The following is a 24,565-nucleotide window of genomic DNA, read 5'->3' as shown; positions in this document are numbered from 1 at the left end:
GAGGCTAAAACTATCAACTTTCCTTGGGGCATCCTTTATCCCATCCGTTGAGAGTCAGTTTCCCCAGATAGTCTGAGGAAACTCTCTCCCAGCTGTCCATATCACTGCACATCTGTGTGTGTATGTGTGTATCTTTTCCAGATCTTTTATTCTTAATCCTGATATTTATCAACAACCTCAAGAATGATTATACTTTGTAAATTTCCCCCATCTTACATTCTAAGTTGCCCAGGGCCTGTTGTTTCTAATCCAATCTTTTACCCGCTGGTAACAACAGAAACCGCTCTTTATTGACGTTCCATTGATATATCCCAGGGATATATAAGAAAAAGCGCTTTTTGCAAGTCATCATGTTTAATTCTCACAGTAAGTCCCCCGACTCCCAGATTTGCCTGTGCGGACACACAAACACTCTGTTTCAGAAAAGTGAGGTCCTGCAACCCGCAGGGGGTAGCGCTGCATCTCCCATGAAGACAGTGCTGCCGCCCCAGTAGATGGGCAGTGTCAGCAGCCTTGAATGGACAACTTTCTTTAGTCCACAGCTATAAAAGCAGTTTGCCTTAAGCAGTTTGGGGCCACTTACAAACAAAGTAGATTCAACAGCATTTTCAAAAATAACTGGTCTTAAGTGCAAGTTTTTATGGTTGATTTTTTGTTTGTTTGTTTGTTTGTTTGAGTTGGTATGCCCCTCTGGATGGAGAGTCAACATAGGAAATTCTTAATTTTCACAGAAAGTCAGTGGGGCAGTTATCTGCACTTCAAAATGGATTCTTTGTTTTAGGGAAACATCACCCATGACAGTTGTTAAATACCAATTGTCCTTTGATCGCTTAAGATATGAAAAGGCTTGAAATTTTTATACCAAATTTTCCGGAAACGAGTCAATTTGGAGACCAGTTGGCACCTATAACAATACACAGTGAAGGAAAGAGCTGACTTTGAGTGGACCTCCGTCTGACCAGCAGTTTTAGAGTCAAAAATACCAGGCCTAGCGTCTGCAGTTTTTGGTTAATATTAAGATTTATTTTCACAGGAGGCCAGCATTGTACCTTGGTCTCAATTTGGTCAATATTTATCTCTCAAATCAATGTCTTGACGGCAGCGGAAACTAAAGTCAAGAGCTACTTGTTGACTCACACAGGCCTTAGTGGGTAATTTAGAAAATAACTTGGCAACATCTTTTCTTTGGGGTCTGGTACCAGTTTAGGCGTTTAACTCTGTAATTGTTGCATTTTGCCACAAAATCCATAAAACCGTGCTTCCTGGAGTGGTCACAGGCCACAGAGCCCTCCGGTCACCCAGCCGCTCTTTCCAGAGTGATACTGACACATGCTCACCCCAAGGAAGCAACCTGCCTGCCACCTCCACTGACTCATTGGCAAAAAGCGAGAACCCCCATTTACTGAGCACCTACTGTGTGCCAGCCCCTCTGCTGGGTGCTTTGTAGGCTCCATCTCCCTCATCTCAACCGCACATGCCAACTCCCGGCCGACCCTCAGACTCCAGGCGAAAATGACAAGCCTGGCTCCTTGTGTTTTCACCCTCAGAGCATTAACAAGTGGGCATCTTTTCTTATGTTTCCAAGATAACGTGGCATTTTGCAAGAACTGTGTATACCAGAGACTAACAGTGGTTGGAAGGTTTAAAAAAAAATGATAGGACTCAAGAAGAAAAAAAGAGGTGAGAAAGGCACTTTAGACTTTTTATAATCAAGTTATCAAAACTGCTCTCCCCTATTTTAACCCAACAACCTGCTCTCAAACTTAGCTCATCAGCTCATGAGGCTGTGTGTTATCACCAAGGCTCTTTCTGATGGACAGTGTGATCCCTTTGTCTAACAACCTTGAACACTGACAGTGAAGACCCCCATTTCTTCCCTATGGTTTAGGGCTCCCTGAACCCACTGAGCTAATTCACACACTTCCAGGAAAAGCTGTCACTGCTTCCTTGTTTCAGAAGAAGCAGAGAAAGCCGGAAGTGCATTTGATTTCTTTTTCTTGCCTTAGGTCACTTACTGATTCAGAGACCGAGTGGAGGAAGAGAAAGCAAACAGTTTCTGTGATGTGGAGGCGAGACCTCGGTAGCAACAGGGACCGTGAGCTGGAAGGGAGGAGGGCAGCATCCCCAGGCCAACTCACAGGGGAGGATGCAGTCCCGTGGGCTCCTCCTGCCTCAGGGTCATGCCTCCTCATTGAGGGTCCTTCAGTGCCTCACCTCTGAGTCCTCTCTCTCCATAATCAAGTCACTCGTATGTAGCACTCGGTAGCCGGAAAGGTCAGGCCGCCCCCGTTCTCTAAGGAGAAAACTGTCACTTGCGAGCAAAAGACTGAAGACACAGGAAAAGTAGGAACATCAGGGGCTTAATTACCACCAGTTTCCCAATGGGTCTCTTGTATCCTGTCTCCCACTCTGCTCCCTCTCCCACATTGCTGCCTAGGGACTTTTCTAAAACGCAACTCCAATCATGTCATTTCCCTGCTTAAAATACTCTCGTGGGCCCCCCCTTGCCTCCAGGATGAAGCAGGGCTTCCCGCGAGTGGCAGCTGTCATCATCTGTCTCACGCTCCACCCCGTTACCCCGTGTGGTCCAGGTCATCTTACCCTGGGCCCCACGGGCTCTGTCCGGACCTGTTGCCCCGCCCATCCTCCCACAGAGCTGCCACTCACCTCCAAGATGTGGATCACTCACCACCTTCTTTTTGAGGCCTCCTGTCCCTTCAGTCCCACTCCTCCACAAATCTGGACTCTCCCAGGTATCAGAGTTATGCTCTGCATGTCAGGGACCTCCCATCGCCGACTCTCACGACCCTTTTCAGTTAATCTGTTATTTCTGACCCCTCGATGCATCGATGCCCTTGTCCCTGGAGGTGAACGTGGGTCACCTGCCATCACCCCAGCTGACTGCTTTCCCTCCTGGCTGTCGCCCCTCCCCAGATGGTTAGGCTGGCTTCACCCGCTCCACCTCTCTAGAGTACTACCTGTCTCTGGGGTCCTCTTCTCCTTGAACACATTGCCTGCGAGGGTCAGCACTCTCACAGGTGCAGCGGCCGCCTGTGCAGCCCACTGGCTCCCTAACCTGGCTCTTCAAGTCAATTCCAGCCTGGTTCTTCTGACTGTTTATGACACACCCCGCCGGAAGCTCCAAGCGCGCCCCAAACTTACCGCGGCACACACAGACCTCATCACCTTCCCGTAGTCTGCTCCACCTGGGACATGATGCTTCCAGAATCTACGTGCCTTCTTCTCCCTCGCCGCCATGTCCACTGGTGACCGAAGGCTGTCTGTTCCTTCGCAGGAGCCTGGGCTTGACCCCAGGCTAACCCCCGCCACGGCTGGTTCTCACGCCCGCCACCTCCCCATCCATCCGACTCCAGGGCCTCTCCACGGGCCTCCTACACCACTTGGCCTCACCTGTGTCTCAGCACTTCCCACTCCATGTTGAAGTCATGTTAACCCACCTGAATGGACTTTCTCCTCCATGGCAACCACGTGGTTCCTTTTTACAAAGTGACCTCTACATCTCTCTTGCTGTGAAGGCTGTACATTGTAGACACCTTAGATAGCGCAGACGGTGGGAACTGTTTTTTTTTAATTGTGTTAAAATACACATAACATAAAATTTACCATCTTAACCATTCTTAAGTGTACAGTTCAATGGTGTTAAGTATATTCACGTTGCTGTGCAATCTCCACAGCTCTTCATCTTGTAAAAGTCTGTACTCATTAAGTAACAGCTCTCTACTCTGTCCTCCTCCAGCCCTTGAAAACTACCCTTCTACTTTGTCTATAAATTTGACTGCTCTGGGTACCTCATATAAGTAGAATCATATGGTGTTTATCCTTTTGTGATTGGCTTATTTTACTTAGCATGATGTTGTCAGTGATCATTTATGTTGCAACATGGGTCAGAATTTTCTTCCTTTTTAAAGGCTGAATAATATTTCAGTTTATGTATATATACTACATTTCGTTTATCGATTCATCTGTGGATGGACACTCGGGTTGCTTCCACATGTTAGCTATTATGAATAATACTGCTGTGAACATGGATGTACAAATATCTCTTTGAGTCCCTGCATTCAAATATTTTCGATATGTACCTAGAAGTGGAATCCCTGGATCACATGGTAGTTCTCTGTTTAATTTTTTGAGGAACCGCTATACTCTTTTCCATAGTGGCTGCATGATTTTACGTTCCCACCAACAGTGCACAAGGGTTCCAGTTTCTCTACATCCTTACCGACACTCGTTATTTTCTGTTTTTTTTTTTTTTAATATAGTAGCCAGCCTAATGGGTATGAGATGGTATCTCATTGTGGTTTTGATTTGCATTTCCATAATGATTAGTGATGTTGAGCATCTTTTCATGTGCCTGTTGGCCATTTGTATATCTTCTTTGGAGAAATGTCTATTCAAGTCTTTCCCCCATTTTAAAATCAGATTGCTTGTTTTTTGTTGTTGTGTTTATAGAAGTTCTGTATATATTCTGGATATTAACCCCTTTTGGATATACAATTTGTGAGTATTTTCATCCATTCTGTAGGTTGCCTTTGCACTCTGTTGATATGTCCTTTGATGCCCAGAAGTTTTAAATTTTGATTAGCATTAGTTTTAAAGTCATCGACAACCTGCCCATCACTCTGTCCCCAGTGGGGGACCTGGGATCTGCAGACTATGTGTGGAATGAATGAACAATTGAGGGCAGAGATCTGAGATTGGAGCTCTAAGTCCTCACTGCTCAACGTGAGGTCCACGGACCAGCAGCCTGGGCATTGCCTGGGAGCTTGTTGGAAAAACGGAAGCTCAGGCCCCACCCTAGACCTACTGATTTAGAATCTGCAATTCAACAAGGTTCCAGATGAATCTGATGAACATTAAAGTTTAAGAAGTGCAGCTCTGAGTAACTTAACAAACAGTAGCCAGGTCTGGTTGGGTCATGGCTGGCAGGACAGAGTCATCGCCGGCCAACTCCGGAGATAGTTGTATTTACATTTTAGTGAGACAGTTCAGCCCACTTGGGAGAATGGTGGGTTTTCTTATTTATCCACAAAGAGAGAATTAAACATGAGAATCTGCTTCTAAAGGGCATTGTGACTCTCTTTCATTCCTGTAAACCTTTCCTGGATAGCTCATCCCCGTCTCAGCTGTGTGTAGCCCTGTCCTGTGATCTCCTAGGACCCCTCACAGTCGCAGTTAGAGAATTCTGACACGTAGGGAATGTGTGACCAAGACCTGCGTGTCTGGGATTCCTTTGAGTTTAAAGTCTGCAGTAAACCTGCCTCCTCTCATGGAATCTGAGAGATCAGAGCACTTAAAACAGAGGGACGAGGTTCATTCCATCATAGTTGAAAGCAACCTGTCTTAGGAGTGGGCCTTGCACCCAGTGGTCAGCCCAGGACTGAGGTGCCAGCCCTATTGAGTGTTTGCCTGGTGTCAGGAAAGAAGCCCCCTCTTCCAGCTCAGTTTTCACTACCGACAGTGTACTTGCAAGACCAAAAAGAGTTTTTCTCTGATCAGTAGCAGAAAAAGGGCTTTGAGGCACATTAGACACCAATGATAGAATTCTGAGAGGATTTTAATAATAACCCAAATCCCAGCAAAATTATTTCCAGAGGACACGCATTTCAGGTTTCTTGAAGGATGTTTATAATAAGCTGAAGAATTTCTCTTGTTGTCGTTAAATGTGCTAGCACTGGTTTCAGTTAAATTTTGCATGAAAAGAATATATTAACCTGCATAAAATATGTTCATAATCTCGATTTAAAATTAAAAAGAAGGAAAAACCCACAAGCACATGAACAATCTATCTCCCCAAGTAAAAGCCTTGGGAAAAAACAAAAACTTTGCTTGTACCACGCTAGTACCATTTTTACAGAGATAAAAATCCTATGCCCCCCTCGGTACACATGCACATCCCATTATTGTCACGGGGAGTTATGTATGTCGACTGGAGGGAAGAATAGATGCCGGGGCTTCGGAAGGGATGAGAGTGGGGAAAACAGAAGTCATTTCGTTTCATGGGCTTCTTTCAGTCGGGGGAGGGCAGGTGGCTGGGCCTTTCGTAAGTGGGATGTGATCACCAAGGAGGCGAGATCAAGCCTCCCCGAAGTGGCAGTGGGAACATCTCGTATTAGAGACTCTTAGCCCTGACGTGGGCCTGTCACTTCCCTGCAGGCCACGAGGTCCGTGCCGAGGCCCCTCCGTGCTTCGCGCTGTCTAAAAACAGCTACGGGGCTGGATGCTTCTCAGCTTCATCACAGGCCAGTGGAGGTTGGTTGAGGCTCTGACGTTATTAACAATGGGCCAAGTGAAGCCGTTACTTTCAGGAGTCTTTTAAGACTGGTAGCACCTTAAGCACTCATTGGGAACCCCCTTTTGGGAGGTGACAGGAATCCTGTAGAAGTGATGCAGAGAGAGTCTGCCTCGCCCTGTTCTAGAAGGGTAGTGTGGCTTTGTGCTTTCAGGAGGGAGGTGATTTTGGAATTGACCACCTTGGAGCTGTGTTTCTCCAGTTTACTGCATCACAGATGCTTTTGGATCATTTTGCGGTCTCCCACTCAGTGTTGACAGGCAGTGTACGAGGTGCTATGGGGACAGGAGACTTGGAGCCCCCTGACAAAGGTGAACAGGCAGCAGAGAGGTGAGCTGGGCCCGAGGATGGTCCAGGCTGGAGGCAGGCCCGGAAGCCCAGCGGGTCCAGTCCCCTGAGTGACCCTGCCTGGTCGCACAGGCCCACCCTGCTCCCGGGGGTCCTGGGCCCACTCTGGGACAGGGCCATCTCTGTGTGTCTGCAGGGAATGTCCCTTCAGAGTTGTAGCTTGTTTTCCATCTCGGCTCAGCTGATTTGCTGCCTTTATTGGGCACTTCATTGCTGGGATCATTGCACTGCTGGGAAATATTTTTTTTTTAACTTTTTCACTCTATTTCATTTTTGTAATCTCATGGAACAATATCATTTCTGCTCACATTTGATTTTTTTTTTAAAAAGCCTATTTCATTTAAAACTTCAGTTTTGAATGCAGAGCACTTCAGAGTTGTTATTAAAAGACTTTTTCAGTCTCAAATAGAGAATACTAGAAATGAAGTGCCATTTTGGAAAAAAAGGAAAGAAAGAAAAACATCATCAACCTATCTGTAACATCAAGGTAGGCATCCAAAATATCAGGAAGAAAATTTCTATGTGGTACTCTGAGTTCATGACAAACTAATGGTACATGTAGGGGATTTTGTTTCCCTAGCCAGATTCAGTTCTCATTTATTATTAAGATGATGAATACAAACTATGAATTCAATCATATGTGCCCATTGCCCATATTACATATGAATCCAACAAATAAGCTAGCATACCTCCTACTATTTTGTATTTGCTCCTAATGCTTGCCCTGTACCTTGTGTCTAGAACATAATGCTGGTGGTGATGATGGTGATGGTGATGGCGATTATGATGGTGGTGGTGATGGTGATGATGGTGGTGGTGATGGTGATGATGGTGATGATACTCACCTTCACTTTGATGGCACTTGCCCAGTGTTTACCAATATGAACATTGGGATGACTCTGACCTATGCATTGTAATGTGTCCATCTCATAGATGAGGCAGGGGAGGCATAGGGAAGTAGTACCAGCACAAACTCCCCCTCCAGGAAGTGGCAGAGCTGGATCTGACCAGGCACTTGGCCCCCAGTCCCTGTTCTTCCTCGCTGGACTCTGGGGTCTGCTGCCTCTCATCAAAAGCACTCAGTAAAGTCCTATGCCACTGGGTCAAGGGTGTTTTCTGTCCTGACTTTACTGGATGGGTTTTCATGATGAAAGCTGTAATGGTAATTCTGCATGGGGTGCAGGAGTAAGGCTGGCACTTCAGGATCTCTATTTGTTAAAACAGAAAGTAAAATTCTTCCTTGGGCCTCCTAACAGGTGGCTTCTGTTAGGAGATTGGCTTATATTCTTCTAAGTATTTTTCTATGTACATATAAACTTAAATCCATATATATGTGTGTATTCCCAAAGTGTATATACAGTCGACCCACAGTCATTGTAGGTCTTGTCCACGGATTATGACAAATCCATTTCTGTGTGTTCCCTAGAAACAATCCTAAACAAAATGTTCACACATTGAATTGTCTTCTCATTAACAATATATCAGGCTCATATTTCTATATCAGTACATATAGATCTACCCCATTCTTCTCATGACTGCAAAGTGTTATGGCATCATTGTTTCTTTAATCAGTCCCAACTCTAATTTCTAACTCTTTGGATCAGTGCTCTAGTGAATATCCTTTCAGATACAAATTTGCTTAATGGTGTTTCTGTAGGAGAGATTTTTAGAAATGGGATTATGATGGGAAAGTATATCTGCGTTTTCAGTTTTGATAGATTCTGCCCAATTACCTTCCAAAAGTGTTTTCTTAATTTATTCTCCCACCAACAAAGGATGAGAGTGAACATTTCCTCATACCCTCCCCAGTGTAGGATATCTCTCTCTCTCTCTATCTATCTATCTATCTATCTATCTATCTATCTATCTATCATCTATCATCTGTCTATATCTACCTATCATCTATCTTTAAAACCATGAAGTTGAAAGCCATATGCAGATTTTACATGATTCCAAGTAGTAGAACCCAGGCATCCTACTTCTCAGTAGACTGTACTCATGGAAACCCTAGATAGGCTGAAAGAGAAATGAGTCCCATGGTTCTGCCCATGATTTCTGAGAGCATCCTCTCCCTACATTCCTGGGACCAAGGATATCCACAGAACAGTTTTTAATGAGTGTCAGACTGGTTTTCTTTCATTTTGTCTTATTCACTCATTCATTGAAAAATGAGCATTGAGTATCTCCTATGCACCAGGTAGCACCTGGGTCAGATATCTTCCTAGGAGCTAAGTTATAAACAGTGGCGTGCTCCAGCCCACTCCTATCCACTAGAGAAAACAAATCTCTTCGGCATCTTGAAATCAGCCATTGCGGGCGGATTTACACATGTAAATCAGCAAATGCTACAAATGAGAGTTTTCTTCTTGGAGGGCCAGTTGCTCGGCAATTTCCCTGCATACCACTGGGTGCAGCAATGGATAAGTTTGACAAAGTCACCACTCCCATGGACCTGAGTGGTGTGGTTACAAGCCAGCTCTTGCGCTGGCTCTGTCGCTTGCTGGCTATTGAGCCCAAGCTTGCCATTTCTTTGCCTTGGTTTCTGAGGTCCAATGGCATCCAGCAGCATCTGGTACATAATGTTTTCCAAATGACCTCTGAGTATCTTCAGTTCTCTGCCTCTAAATATTTCGAAGGGAAATTGTTAAAGCAACACTTGTTTGTTTCTACGATAAAAATTGTAGTCATAGTTGAGCACTTGTGTAGCATTTACTGTTGAACTACCAGGTAATTTTCTAAGTACATTACATATATTAATGCATTTAATCCTGAAAATAACCCTGTGGGATAGGTACTATTATTAATCCCACTTTATGAATCCCATGCCTCTGATGAGGAAACAGAGGCACAGAGTGGTTAAGTAACTTACCTAAGGTCACACAGCCAGTAAATAGCAGTTTTTCAGTCTCCGAGAGTCCATGCTCTTAAGTACCCCTAGACAGACCCTTGCCCAATCTGATGAATCTAGAAAAGTGTTAAAGATTGTTCAAGATTGAAGACTCTCAGAGTGGACTCCTATGTAGTAGGTAACCAAACACTCTCTTTTTCAAAGCATAAGCGTTCTCTTGAATAATACTGCCAGGAAAAGTAATTTTGGAAGGCAGCTGGGAAAACATACATCTATGGTCCACAGGGAAGAGAAAATACGTGACTGTATTAGATCATGGAGCTCTCACTGTGCCACTGTGAAAAGTTTCATGTATCAGGACCCTCCCCAAGAGCGTTATCTATAATCACATTTTAGCTTCCAAAACATATGTTGGTGAAATCTAGAGATATCCATCTGTCTGATGACTTGTAATGCCTCAGGCCTTTCAGTGCAAAGCTTCAGCACTTTCTAAAGCTGGTCACTTCTGTCTGTCCTCAGAGCAATTAGCCAGGGGCATGTGACTTTCCGTCATGTCAAATTCATTCTGGTAATGCACTTTGCTAAACAGCCTTTGAATTCTCCAGATTCAGGAGCATGATGTGAATTTGCCCAGCTCATGATTTCTGAATGACTTCATCCAACCCAAGGTGCCAACACACCTGGATAAGACTTTAAAATCTTCATCTCCATCCAAGGCTTCTCTGCTGAGTTAGAGAGCCTTTCTAAGCCCTCCAAAGTCCTAGAGAACACTGGGTTATTGGCCATTAGTCACCGAGTAACCATGTGGAAGGGAAGCTGGGTGTGAGGTAGGCAGATATAATTGCAAGGCTTATAGATGGCTGAAACAACAAAGGAAGTGGGCCTCAGAGAGCGCCTCTATCTCCGTGCACAGAAACAAAGGGTCCTGGTCTCTGGGTCCTGACTCAGATTGTCAAGATGCACCTAAGTCAGCAGTCACAGCCGCCTGCTGGATGTGAGAATGCAGCTGGATTCCAGCTCCCAGCTCTGAGGGAGGATTCTGGTATCAGTTATACCACTAGAGCCAGAGGTCCCATTGGACCACTGACCTCAGCCCCAAAGAGACGGTGAGAGCAGACCTGGCATGTGGCTCCAGCGGGTACCTCGGAAAATTCCCCTGGATTTTCCAGTCCTACCCCATTGACGCTTGGCTTCATAGTTCTACCTGTTCAATGGGCACCTCTAATCAAGAGTCTGTTGCCACCTCACATGCAGCCTGGCCAAAGCAGAGCCTGCACCCTTGTCACTTCCATCCCATGCTGGTAAGAGGCACACTTGCTCCGTCCTTGGAGGTTAAGAGTCCTTTGTGGGTGAGACTGTGGAGAGAGACAAGTGGTCACCTGAAGGGATTCCCTCCTCCTTCATCATCCTCTCGTCAGTGTCAGCACCACGTGTCTGCTCTTGGAGCCACGCCCTCACATACTCTGTCCCTCCACACCAAGCCAGCCCTCTGATGAGCGTGGGGCAGCTCTCCTGGCCCCACTTGCCCTTTAGCTGGAGCTCACCTGCCCACTGAGCAGTGCAGACCTGTTCTGAAAACACCCTCTCCTGAGATTTGTGCCAGTGAAGCTTCCCCAGTGTCTTTGGAAGGTCACTCTTTTCCCCCTTGAGATTTCAAGGTCTGCTGTCTGCCTGGCTGGCTCACCTGGGTACCAGGCGTCCACACCAGAGCCTTAGTCACTGCGGCTGGCCCTGTACTTGTAAGTGTGGGGCACTGCCCATGAGCAGAGGGTGGATCCTGGGCAGGCCTGCCTGGCTCTGAGTCTAGACTCCATCCGGCGATGGCTGCAGGACCGTGAATGACGTACCTGCCTTTTAAAGCCTATTTGCCCCTCTGTGAAGTGGGCATGACCGTTGGCTCCACCTCGCATCCCTCAGGGCTGGTATGTGAGGACTGAATGAGTTGGTGAAGATTAGTTGACATTTCCTGAGTCTGTCTCGGACCACTTCTCAACCCCCATCCTCTGTCGCCTCCCAAAGTCACTTCTGGATTGTGTCCTTCATACCACAGTTTAACATCTCTGTCTTGGAAAGGTGTCTCGTTTGTTCAGTTTGATTCTTTATTTTAATTTAATGTGCATACCAGGGAACTCTACTTTTTCTTTCCATAATATGTTTAAATATAAATAAACATATAAACATAAACAGTCAGCAGACCTTTGGAACTCAAAATTAAGTCAAGTTCATTTCCAAGGCATGTTGATTCTTACAGGACATATAAGGACCACAACAGAGTTTTCTCTCCTGAGTTGGGACCTACAGGTATCCATTGAGGGCCCTCCATCAAATAGAGCTTCACTGAATGCACGGCATCCCTCACTCCAGTGGCCATAGTTGCATGTGTACGGATATTGGGAGGCGAGAGTTTGTTTTATCAGGTACTCCTCTGTTGAATAAAAAATGAGCACTTATCTCAAAGGGGGAAGAGGAAGTCTGCCCTTGATAATATGGATAATATGTAATTCTCTCTTGGGTAAATAGATTCCTGATCGTGCAACTCAGTAGAACTGCAATCACATTTTTAAACTCTAAGGTGACGTTAGCATAAACATCCCATGTCCTAGTTATTGATCTGTTGCTGCGGTAATGGTATTACCCAATTGAACTTCTGACATTGGAGAACTTGCAGTGGCTGCAATTGCATTTTTCTTTTATTCCTGCAATTTAATTCAACTTGCATGTCCAACTGTGATCTCTGTGAAAAAGTGTTCTTTTGCAGGAGTCTGCATAGAATGTTAAATCTCTCTCTCTCCTAGTAGGAAAGTTCATTCTTGGCTTGAACCCCAGAAACACACCAACAAAATGAAACACTCAAGAAACTTCCAGTTAGGAGCTCGAAGTGAGGTGTGTTCCCAAGAGTTACACAGCTTCTGCCTTTTGGGGGTCGACTTTTCTGGTGCTACTTTTATCCAGTAAATCCTTCCCCATAGATATATGTCCCATAATCATCACCCTAAAACTGGGGGTAAGTGGGGCTTAAATGAGAAGTGGGAGGTCCAGCCTGGAGGCTGTCGTCTGCTGTAGCAGCATGTCCTCACTGGCAGGACAGAAGGATAGGGGATGGGAGACATGGTGTTTCAGACTTTGAAACTTGCATACTCACTTTGTTACACCTGGAGTCCAGAAGATTCCATCACTGCATTAGAAAACGGGTCTGTGTGAAAATCCTTTCCCAGCTCTTCTGAGGGGATGTCGTGCTGTGTGGAAATTTAATCTGGCTCAGTAGCCGTCACTGAGAACTTGAGTGCAAGTCTAGAATTGGTGAGTCCCTCAGGGACAGTGAAATAGTAATTACTGGATCACTAGCACCTACTCGAATGGCTAAAGTAAAAAATACGGGCAACACCAAGTGCCATCATGTATGCAGAGCAATTAAAACTCTCAGATATTGCTAGAGGGAGGGAAGAATGGTGTAGACGCTTTGGACAAATAGTTTGGCAGTTTCTTTTGAAGTTAAACGTACTTTCCATGCAACCCAGCAACCCTATTCCTGGATGTTTACCCTGGAGTAATGACACATCACACACAAACCTGCAATGAATATGTATAGCAACTCGATTCATAACCACCAAAAACTTAAAACGACGCAAATGTTCTTCAGCAGGTGAACGTATAAGCAAAGTGTGGCATGTGACACACCATGGAATACTCCTTACCATCGAAAGGAGCAAACTGTTGATACATGCAGCAGCTTGGATGAAATGTGAGGGAATCATGCTGAGAGAAAAAAGCTGATCCCACAAGGTTACATACTGTAGGATGCCTTTCATATGACATTCTCTAAGAGAGAAAACCATAGTGACAGAACACAGATCAGGTTGCCCCATGGTCAGGTTGGAGGGAGGACACGACCTCAGAGGAAAGCGTGAGGGCATGTGATGGGACTGTCCTGTGTCCTGGGCCCAGAAACCTGTACTTGTGTTCAGATGCATACGACGATCCCCCTAAAAAGTCACTTTTACTGCACGTCTTTTAAGAAAATTAAATTAAGAAGTGAAATAAAAATCTCCTTGGTGTCCCTGGAAGGCATAGTGAGAGGTGTGAGTAGATCTGTAATCCTAGGGCTGGGGGTGCACGGTGCGTGCGTGGACCTGTGGGCTGGGGGGTTAGGGGTTGTTGCCTGTGTTGGAGAACATAGCTCAGGAGCATGCTTAGAAAGGTTTAAATATTTATTTATGTAAATAAATAAATAAGAATTTATTATAAAATCTCTTCATTCTTTGGCCAGTGAGCAGTTTGATGATTACTATTGTTAGAGAGAGAGAGAGGGAGAGAGAATATGTCATGATGGATCCCAGTGCAATCTCAGAAGACCTCACAAGGTTGGGCAGTGGTATGGAGGAAGATGTGGCCAAAGATAGTGTCCGGGAGGCCTCACCGAGGGCTTGGTTGGGTTTTGAAGGAGGAAGGGTCCACCTTGTGTATGAGGGGAGAGGGAATTCCATGCCGAGGGATCCAGCATAAATTAAAACCTGAGCTCCCCTCACCTGCTTGGGACGTTACAGGAGGGGAACCTGGGAGGAAGACTGAAAGCAAGTCACGTGGGACAGTTTGCATCTAGAGCATAAGCCTTGGCACTCTTAGCAGTGGCAGGATGGCCAAAGTACATCAGTGCCTTCCCTTGGGGGCTTGCAACCTACAACACGTATTGCTAAAGAACTCCTTAGATATTCCAAACAACAGATCAGAAAGATCCGAGAGGAAGGTACTGTGAAAGAATAAATCTAGCCCTGCTTCTGGCTCATGTTGACACCCATATCCTGAGCCCCACCCAATCCTACACCCACAGCGGGCTGGGTCCTCTTTTTCCGTACCAGAGGCAGCAGACTCCAGGCCGCCATGATTGCTGAGAGCTACCGGAGATCACAGGTCACTGCCCCACACCATCTGGCCACTTCCACTTAGCCCTGGGAGTAGGAACTTCCAAAATCATGGTTTATTTTATGTATTTCATTTTATTTTGAAACAGATTGTCATTTATTTGTCTTTTACAACAAGATATCTGGGCATAGGCTAGGGCCACTGCTAGTGCATATGGCACTTCTATGTAGATTATAGAAGAGTGCCCCTTCTGAACAGACAGATTGCAGAAAGGCTCCCCAGCACTGTTGGAACAGCCCTGCAACCTCTTGGGAAAGCTGAGCATGGAGTGAATTTCAACCCTCAGTTACCTAAACCTCGGGGCCTTGGTTTCCTGAGACCAAGAGGCTCCAATATCTTGAGCATGTGGGCCCTGGTTTCCATTCTTTTTGCCACAGGTCTCAAAATTAATTCCATTTATTTTTCACTGAGAAGAGACAAGACACCTTGCCCAAGAAGGTCTCAGCGCACAGATGTATTATCACTTCCCTGGATCAAGGAGCCCTTTTCTGTGGGATTTCGATTTGTCTTCCACTCAACACTGGCTAAACCTCGTCCAAGTCTTTTCCTGAGGTTTGCTTCTCCTTATATCAGTTGCATGAGAAGTGGCAACAAAAGCAGTGGCTTCAGGGAGAGCTGGGGAGGGGCAGGTGGGTGCACCGGGGTTCGGGCAAAAGCAACCTGATTCGATAAAGCTGACTGCTCCACACTCAGAGCTCTGTTTGCTCAGTTGTGAAGATGAGGATAAGCGTGGGCTCTGTCTGTGCCCTGGATTCAGTTCAGAGGGCAAGACTGTCCTGCAGCCCATTATTCACATGGAAGCAGCCGTGCCTGGGCCTCGGTTGCTGCCTGCAGTAGCCTCCTTCTCATGGCTGGAGCCAAGCGCCCTTCTTAGCAGGATATAAATGCCAGCATCCCCATCCCATGTTTCCTAAAAGTTAATAGGTATATGGCCCAGCAATGCAGCTAGGTCTGTTGCAGCCCAGGGTCCAGCTACACCGTGGGGGGCAGGGCTGCGGGGGTGGGAGGGGTGTGTGTGTGTGTGTCTTGGGAGGTGGGAGTTGTGCCATATGAGAGAGTCCTAGAGCCTCTTTATTCCAGTGTTGTTCCTCACCGAATAGGGGGAGAGGACGGCTCTCCTCCCATGTTGACATAAAATGCAGTGACTTCTTATATGCACCCACCCCAATCCTCTCCCACTAAGGCAGCCCATTCCCTCTTCCCTTCTCTTCTGTCACCATCCTGACTAATCTATCAGTCTGCTCAGCTGTCAGGCAAAGTACCATAGATTGGGTGGCTTAAACAAATATTTCTCACAGTTCTGGAGGCTAGAAGTCTGAGATCAAGTTGTCTGCAGGGCTAGTTTCTTCTGAGGCCTCTTGCCTTGGCTGATAAATGGCCATCTTCTCCCTGTATCTTTACATGGTCTTCTCTCTCTATGTATATGAGTCCTAATGTCCTCTTCTTATAAGGACACAAGTCATCTCGGATTAGGGCCTGCTCTAATGACCTCATTTTATCTGAATTACCTCTTTAAAAACCCTGATTCCAGCTATAGTCACATTCTGGGGTATTGCTTCAACATATGAATTTTGCAGGGACACAATTCAGCCCATAACAACTAATTTCCTAGAATCTCTTCCTTATGTGTCAGAAGATATCCAGGACTACTTAGTTCACATAGTTGTTGGTAACTCATGAAGATCTCAGAAGGTACACAAATGGATATTTGAGCTGACACTCTAGAGAAAAATGATGACACCAGAACATTTATTCATTCAGCAGGCACGCGTGTAGCATCTTCTATGGGGTAGGCCCAGTGGTGCCAGAATCATTCCATACATCATCTCATTTAAATCCTCATTTACATCAACAGGGTAGGTCCTTGAGTGCCAGTGATGGAACTGGCCCAAGGTCCCACAGCTGGCATTTGACCCAATTCCTCCTGCACCCATTCTCTGCAGGCAGCCACCGGGTGACGGCCTCTCCTCACCTCCTTGCCGTGAACACTTACACTGAACCAGGAGAATTTCCTTTTATTCTCACCTTCCTTGGGTGCAGTGACACGTGTCTACATCTGAACCTCCGTCCCCTCTTGCTCATGGAATCCCATTCCAGACTAGGTGGATTCTTCATGACTAGGAGGAAATGTATGAAAAGTGAGATTAAAGGCACATAAAACAAAGGGGTTTAGAACCTACGAGACTCCAAGGAGTTGACACAAATACCAGGCCTCTGTTGGAGGAGTAGAAAGAGAAATGGACCAGGAGTCTCTTCAGGCTGGGTGAAAGGGAAAAGAAAGTAAAACCAGTCCCGGGAAAGAGGAAATGGCACTACTGCTTCTCACATGTTTAGAAAGTTCTGGAGCCTCTTCTAAAGGACCCTACCAGAACTTCCAGCTGTTGGACCCCAGCCCCCTCCTGTTTCCGGGAACACAGCAACAGCAGACCTAAGTGTAAAGCTCACGTCTGAGGCCTGGAAGCCGTACCTTGCACAGTTTCCTTTGTGTTTTCCAGTGCAATCGAGAGCTGCTGCAGGCGTGTTTGTGAACAGCCAGTTCAAGAGTATTAAATTTTGTCTTCTTGAGTGCTGATGCCCCACGTACTTCCTGCACCACCAGGAACAGGACGGGGGCTTGAAGAGAGGGTCATTTGAGGGCCAGAAGCTGTCAGGGAACTAACAGAAGTATGTCTTGATTCACTTTCGGAGACCCATTCACCGTATTCCAGTTCTTGAATTGCCGTACACATTAGGAGTGATTCCTTATCTTAAATCCAAACAGGTTTGTGTTGGCAAGATGGCGGACATCACCTGACATACAGGTGGGGCCCTGCAGCAGGTCCCTCACCCTGCCTCTGCCTCATTGCACTTGCCCACTTTAACCTTTACATTCTGCTCCTGGCTCCCAGTTTTACTACCAGTTCTACAGTCTTACCTGGTCTCACTGATACGCCATTACTTTTCTCTAAGCTTCTTCTTAATGCACCTAAACCTTCCACTAAAGCATCAGTGCAAGGAATGGTAGCTGGGTGAAAACTGGTAAGGAGTCTACATTTTGCCCATTTCAGTGGCTGTTAGGAATTTATTTCTAGTTAAACAAGCTGGGAAATGTAATTAAGCACATGGTTGATGGGGATAGCCAAGGACGCATGCCAGAAAAACAATACGTTCTTTAAAGGTGCCAAGGGCTAATATTATGCATCTCCTGTTGGAAACTGTATACACTTCACAATTCAGAGCCTCCTGTGTGCTGCCTCATATCTTCAATCAAATTATTATATTCCAGAAATATGCATAAGGGAAATGATTCTACACATTTTATGGTGGGTTGTTGCTTGTAGCAGTAATTGAGGTACCTTTCCACTTATGAAAGTACTAATTTTATTTGTTTTTATTGCTTTTCTAGATGCAATTATTTATTTAGTGTGCTTTGGCTTTATTAAATTATGTTTACTATAGGAACATCATAAAAATGTATGAAAACAACACATCAGCCAAGCCAGCCTGGTGACCTGTATTGAGAAAGCTAGTGTTATTTTTCATATCCAAACGTAATGGAATAACTTAAGAATAAACAGATAATCTACGCTAGGAAACAATGCAATTTCAAAGTGATTTAATAAAACACCTGGACAATATGATTTCATAAATCTTGGTTCTAAAATTTACATGAGTTGGGTTTTGTGTGCTTATTTGAGGACACATGGCATTTCTAAATGGAATCATTTTAATGTGAAATGTAATTAAACCGAAAGGCAAGATGTAAATGGTATTTTTGTTGGCTGGTAAGATATGGATGACTAAGAAACAACGTAAAGATTTTTGGTATCAAAAGACAAGCAGGAGGCTCTGATCCCTATAATTGTCCTTAACGCTGAAATTTTAAAAGGACCAGACAATTTTGAAGGTCGCTCAGCGGTCGCCCCTGACCAGTCAGTACTGGCCGTAAGGAGTTCTTTACATTCTCTCTTTGTCTCCTGCTCCCTGTCCTCTAGTGTGATGCTTCATCTCAAAAGAAAAGAGGCTTTTTGCTTTTGGCCTACTTTTTAAGAAACTTAAATTGAATGCGTACGATTTATTTGTCCTGAATTCTGGTGAGTTAACCAAGGTATAGCCCAAAAAATAAAAATAAAACAATGACAACACAGCCAAAGCAGCCAAAAAACAAAAGCAGGGCTGCTTAAATGAAAGTGATGTGTCTTTTACGACTATAAATTAGTGACCAGCTTTTATTTTCCTAATTGTGAATTAAAATGAATTAATGTGCTGTTTAAATAATGTACCATCTAGAAAATTTGAAAGGTACCAACAAATGTCTACAATAAAGGTTGAGTCTGTCTCCAGCCACCCCATTTACTTCCCCAGAGGGAAACTTGGAGACCAGGTTCTTGACTGCCAGGCGAGTTCCAAGGGTTTTCTGAGTATATAACATATATACATGTATATATACTCCCATACACTACACAAATGATAGGAAAACATACAGTATACATATACAGCTCCATCATTCTTTTTAAAGACTGTACCAGATACTCCATTATGAATGCATCAGGCTCCTATTGATGTCCACTGAAGTGTTTCCAGTTTTTTGCTTGTACCAGTAAACACTTCCACCAACAATAGACAAGAGGACCTGTTTCTTTCTGTTTCTTTTGGAAAACTTTTAGTTTGCCTGTCGACTTGAAAGACAAAAACTGATGTCTAAGTGATTTTAAATCGCTTTTGTCTTATTTTGAGAGAGGTTGAGTCACACTTAATATGTGTAAGAGCCTTTGTGTTTCTCTTCCTGTGCACTCTCTGGTCCTGTCTCTTGTTCTTTGCTTAATTTTCTAATGGACTGTTGGCCATTATCTTTGTTAAATTGTAAGGCCCTTTCATATGAGTTGCGAATATTTTGCTCACGTTTTCAGTTGTCCTTTGACTTTATTTAGAGAATATTCTGCAATATATAGCATGAAAATTTACATATCTTTTTTCTGTTGCTCCTGGATTTTGTGTTAGACTTTGAAACACCTTCCATATGCTGAGATTATTTTTTTGAAAATTTCCCCACACATTCTTCTAACACTTTTATGAGTTCATTTTCCATATTAAAATTTTAATTCATCTGGAATTTATCTAATGTAAAGAATGACATAAAGGATATGATTTGTTTTTCAAATGGCTACCCGAGTATCCCAACACCATTTATTGAAAAATAATATCTGGGTTAATTTCTGGATGTTTTCATCAGTCCCATTGAGGTCTATTCATTTGTTGATACCACAGTGTTTTAATTATAGCAGCTTTATTTTTAATATGACTGGAGTTGGACCACCAATTATTCTTTATTTTAATAATGTTTCTTAATCATGGTAAGAAAAAAAATCTATGACTACATTATCAAGAATTATTTTTAACAAAAATTTTAAAATTTTTATTAAATGCCTTTCCAGCGTCTACAGAGATAACCATATGGTTTTTCTTTCTGTTACTACTGTGAATTATATTAATAGATTTTTCTAATATTGAACCATCTTTGCATTCCTGGAAAAAAAGTCAACTTGAACGTGATTATCTGTCTTTAGTGTGCCTTTTCATAGTCTCTGAGTAAATCTGATTTATGCTAATTTATACTAATACATTACTAATACTGAGTAAATCTGATTTATGCTAATTTATACTAATACATCTTTGCATTCCTGGAAAAAAGTCAACTTGAACGTGATTATCTATCTTTAGTGTGCCTTTTCATAGTCTCTGAGTAACTCTGATTTATGCTAATTTATACTAATACATAATACACTATACTAATATACTAATACATTTATACTAATACTAATACATGTTCTAAAATATGTGAAGTTCTTCCTTTTCTGTAATGCTCTGGATCAGTTTAATTATTATTGGAATTGTCTGTTCCTTAAAGGAATCTCTCTTAGAAATTCTCTTATCAAACTGCCTGTGCCTGGTGCTTTTGACAATATTTCCTTGCCTTCCTTCTGGCCTTCCTTCCTCTGTTCCTTTCTTTTCATTCTTTATTTTTGATGGTAGTTAGTAGTTTGACATTTTCTGGAGCTAATGTTCATAATTTATATTTTTCTGGACTAGTACTCATTTTATCCTGTATTTCAAGGTTTTTGCAATACATTGAACAAAGTTGAAGTTTTAAAATTTCTTTCATTTTATTATACCTCCTTTCTCATTTCCTATTTGATTCATTTTTGCTTTTTCCCTTTTTATCCTGATTAAGTTTTTTGTTTGTTTCATTGGTGTTTTTCAAGCACAAGCTTTTGGATATTTTTAATTATTCTACTGTTTTCTATCTTCTGACTTATACAGTCTAGTGTTAATTTTTTTCATTCTTCCTTCTGCTTTTCTTTATTTTGTTCTTTTTTTTACTAACTTCAGTTGGATGCTTGATCCATTTAATTCATGTTGTTTAATATAGATATTTAAGGTTATGATTTTTCTCTGAGTACTACATTCTTTAGGTTCTGGCATGTAATATCTTCATCATTATTTTCAAGATATGCTGAAATTTCAGTTTTATACAGGTTAAGTCACTTAAAATTTCTAGATGGTAGCATTCTAGTTTTGTTGTCAATTTTTGGGACTTTTTGTTTCTGTCTCTCCCTCTATTTTATTTATTTATCTATCTATCTATCTATCTATCTATCTATTTATTTATTTATTTATGGCTGTGTTGGGTCTTCGTTTTTGTGTGAGGGCTTTCTCTAGTTGCGGCAAGTGGGGGCCACTCTTCATCGCGGTGCACGGGCCTCTCACTATCGCGGCCTCTCTTGTTGCGGAGCACAGGCTCCAGACGCGCAGACTCAGTAATTGTGGCTCACGGGCCTAGTTGCTCCGCGGCATGTGGGATCTTCCCAGACCAGGGCTCGAACCTGTGTCCCCTGCATTGGCAGGCGGATTGTCAACCACTGCGCCACCAGGGAAGCCCCTCTCCCTCTATTTTATCCTTTTGATGAAAGACTGTAGTTACGTTAGTTTACTTTTCAGAATTAAAGTTTACTTTGTGGCCTCATGTTTAATCATTTTTTTTGTTAGTATTCTGTGACAACTTAAAAATAAATCATAGTGTTTTTTGCAAGACATAGTGTTCTATATAAGGTAACAAGATCTATCTTATGTTATTTAGGTTTTACATATCCTTTTTAATTTTTTGTCCATTTGTTTCCCTTTGAATCCCCAAAGTGCTGTGAAAATACATGCCTGATGAATGTACGTGTGATGTTGAACTCCCGGTAGTCAGCTCAAATTGTGTTGTTTTTTGTCTTATAGCCAAAGATTGCCGAAGAGAACTTGACCTATGCTGAGCTGGAGCTGATCAAGCCCCACCAGGCTGCCAAAGGCATTCCCACCAGCACCGTCTATGCCCAGATCCTCTTTGAGGAGAACAAACTGTAACTCTGCATCGTATTTAATATCCGCCACCCCAGTTATTTATGAAACCTTGGATACAAAGTCCTTATTTTTGTATTTTCACTTGTGCCTTCTGTGTGGTGGGAGCCCCATTCCAACGGCATCCCAGGTGCCTTCAGAGAGGCACCAAGGCTCCTCTCTGCAAAAGAGCAGGGGCTGCAGCCCTTGGACAAATCTCCCAGAACAAGATTTTCTGGGTCTGAGCCCTGAGCAGTGAGGACTCTTGATTCTGAGACCATCCAAGGAGATTTTCTGCTGAGCCAAACCCCTTCATGTTTCTTCTTGTTTCTTTGGGTTTTATATTTTTTAATCTGAATTTTAATCTGCTACCCTTCCTGTATCTGTGATATCAAGCTCATAATATATAGCTAGAGGAAATGCCATTATAGGCCCAAGTGTGAGATGGTAGATATGTACTAATTGGTTTTCAAAGGATCAGATAACATTGCCAGGGCACCCAGAGCAGTGCAAAGTGTTTATTGCAAGCGGTCACTCAAGATAGCATCTCTTGTTTTAAATAGATGCACTGACCCTGGTGATTCAAGGGCAGAGAGACAGATTGTGGGGCAGTCTGACATCTAAGCTGACAGTGAACTATCTGGATACCCCAGTGCCCGTTTCTCTACCCACTATCACCCACGGCCACCGGACAAGTAGAACATCTTTCATTCTGAAGGGCTTCCACCCCTTTGGCAGGGAGACTTATCCTGGTATAGAGACTCATATTCTCCAAGAAGTCCTCACTCACCCTTTTGCAAAGGAGCCGGGGGGTTTGCCATCGATTGACAGAATGGAAGAAGGGGACCTCTTGGAAGTGTGCCGAGGTTATCAACTCTAATTGAATGTCCTCTCGTGTGAAAGCATAGTCTTTTGCCTGGTTCCCCAGTGGTAGGAGAGTAGGAAGTATATACGCAGGGCTGGGAAAATGTGTCCTGAACACCCTTCTGTTATAAAGTGCCTTGCCCGACTCAACTTTGCATGTGAATTCTAATTGGCTTGGCTGGGAGGCAGTGATGCATGTGGCAAATAGATCCACGGGGAAGTGGCTCTGGGGGCCTATATGACATCCAGGATCTCACTGAAGGCAGATCCGTTCTGGTACAGAGTCATCCTGTCAGCTGTGTCGTTAAGGACACTTCTTGATGTGTGAGTGTGGTCTGGGTGGATTTTTAGTGCACACTACAGAAGTTGTTTGGCTTTGTAATGGACCGTGTATATATGGTAAATTATATATTTTAAACACAGCCTTGAGTGTGAGTTGTGCCCCTCCGTACAGCCATGTGAACTTGGTTGGGTTTCTTATCCCCTAATTGTCTCAGACTCTATGTTTATACAAAGGTGAGTTAACCTCTCTTAGAATTCTTATAATGGGATAATGACTATTGGAAGATTCTGGACACTATAAATAGCTACACGAGTGCACTATGTTAACATACATGCTAAATCCAGTCCATATTTTCAAAATGAAAATGTCTTTACTATTTAAGGCTCTCATTGCAATAACTTTAAAAAGCAAATATTTGTCCGTAAACTTAGCTCTACAGTAACTTTCCCAAAGACCCACGATAGCTTACTGGAAAGGGACCAGTCGGGAGCAGGTAATGATTTCCCAGAAGCAAAAATAACCTGACTTTACAAAGAGGAAGTCATTCTCTCTAGCCTGTACCTGCGTCTCATTCCCTCCCTCTCTGCCAGATATCCAAGGTAGTGAATAAACTGCGCAGTTTTTGAGGAGGAACTTCCCAGAGCATCTCTTTAGGACAGGAGGATATAAGGTTAGTACACCATTCATATCATAATTATCCTAGGCATCCTGCCATATTTTTATCATGGCAGTCTTCCAGCAGAACATGGTTATATGGTGTTTTGGGGACGGAGGATGATTCCCGGATTTGCACAAGGAGCTGTTTGGGCTGGTGGGGCCCTGGGAGTGCCAGGTGGGAGTGGAGAGTCGGGGTGTGTGAAGAGGCGATGGTGGGGAGAGGGCCGGTCTCCAGGCCTCTGCAGAACTGAACTTCGATCACCCCCGAACCCACCCCCTTAAATTCAGTGGGAGCTCCGTGCCATCACATATGGAAGTGAATGCATTCCACCAAGAAGAACACAAGCTTTGAAGAGCTGGTAGCTGTAGGCTAAGTCCAGCAAGTCATTGCTATTCGATGATTCAATGCAGACTCTCCAAAACTCTGGTCATAGCTGCATAAATCCACACTGAGGTGCGTGAGTGGGGGACCTGCTGACATAGGGTATAAAAGGAGGCGGCAAGACCCTCACCGTCTACTGAAAATGCTTCCCAAGGGAATCATGGAAGCTCTTGACAACATCTAAGCAGAGCTTGTCCCACTATTCTCTTTAGAAGCAAACTGTCCAAGCTCTGCTCAGAACTGGGAGCAATGGATGATTTGCACCTGACGCTTGTTTAGGATGATAAACCTTGATACTATTGTCATAATAAACTTAAAAATCGGTCTACTTATTTGTTTTCTATCAAATACACCACTAAGTCTGTATTGACATTTCTAAAGATAAGTAAAGGAATACACATCATTCAAATAGAAATTAGGAAAAGTTCTTCAATTTGTTTTGCTATAAAGCATCTGTGGTAACAACTACAGACAAGCTGTTTTCAACATGGAAAATGGCCTGTGCATTTAAATAAAGTTAGAACAAAGAACCCATTGCTCAGAATGGAATGCAGTGGTACTTGCAGGCAGAGTGCACATACTCTCAGATTTGGC

General features: G+C 43.7%; 1 protein-coding gene across 1 annotated transcript in view; it reads left to right on the top strand.

Annotated features, from left to right (window-relative positions):
- Positions 1-23,071, top strand: part of VSTM4 (V-set and transmembrane domain containing 4) — an 88,927-nt gene extending 65,856 nt beyond the window's left edge. Inside the window, exon 8 of the mRNA XM_068548042.1 lies at positions 21,687-23,071. Coding sequence (XP_068404143.1) covers positions 21,687-21,812 — 126 coding nt within the window. The 3' untranslated portion in view covers positions 21,813-23,071. The remainder of the gene's footprint in view (positions 1-21,686) is intronic.
- Positions 23,072-24,565: the final 1,494 nt, after the last annotated feature.

The sequence above is a fragment of the Eschrichtius robustus genome, chromosome 7, assembly GCF_028021215.1.
Source record: "Eschrichtius robustus isolate mEscRob2 chromosome 7, mEscRob2.pri, whole genome shotgun sequence".
NCBI lineage: Eukaryota > Metazoa > Chordata > Mammalia > Artiodactyla > Eschrichtiidae > Eschrichtius > Eschrichtius robustus.
Note: the sequence above shows the minus strand (reverse complement) of the source record. Positions and strands in the feature narration are given on the sequence as shown.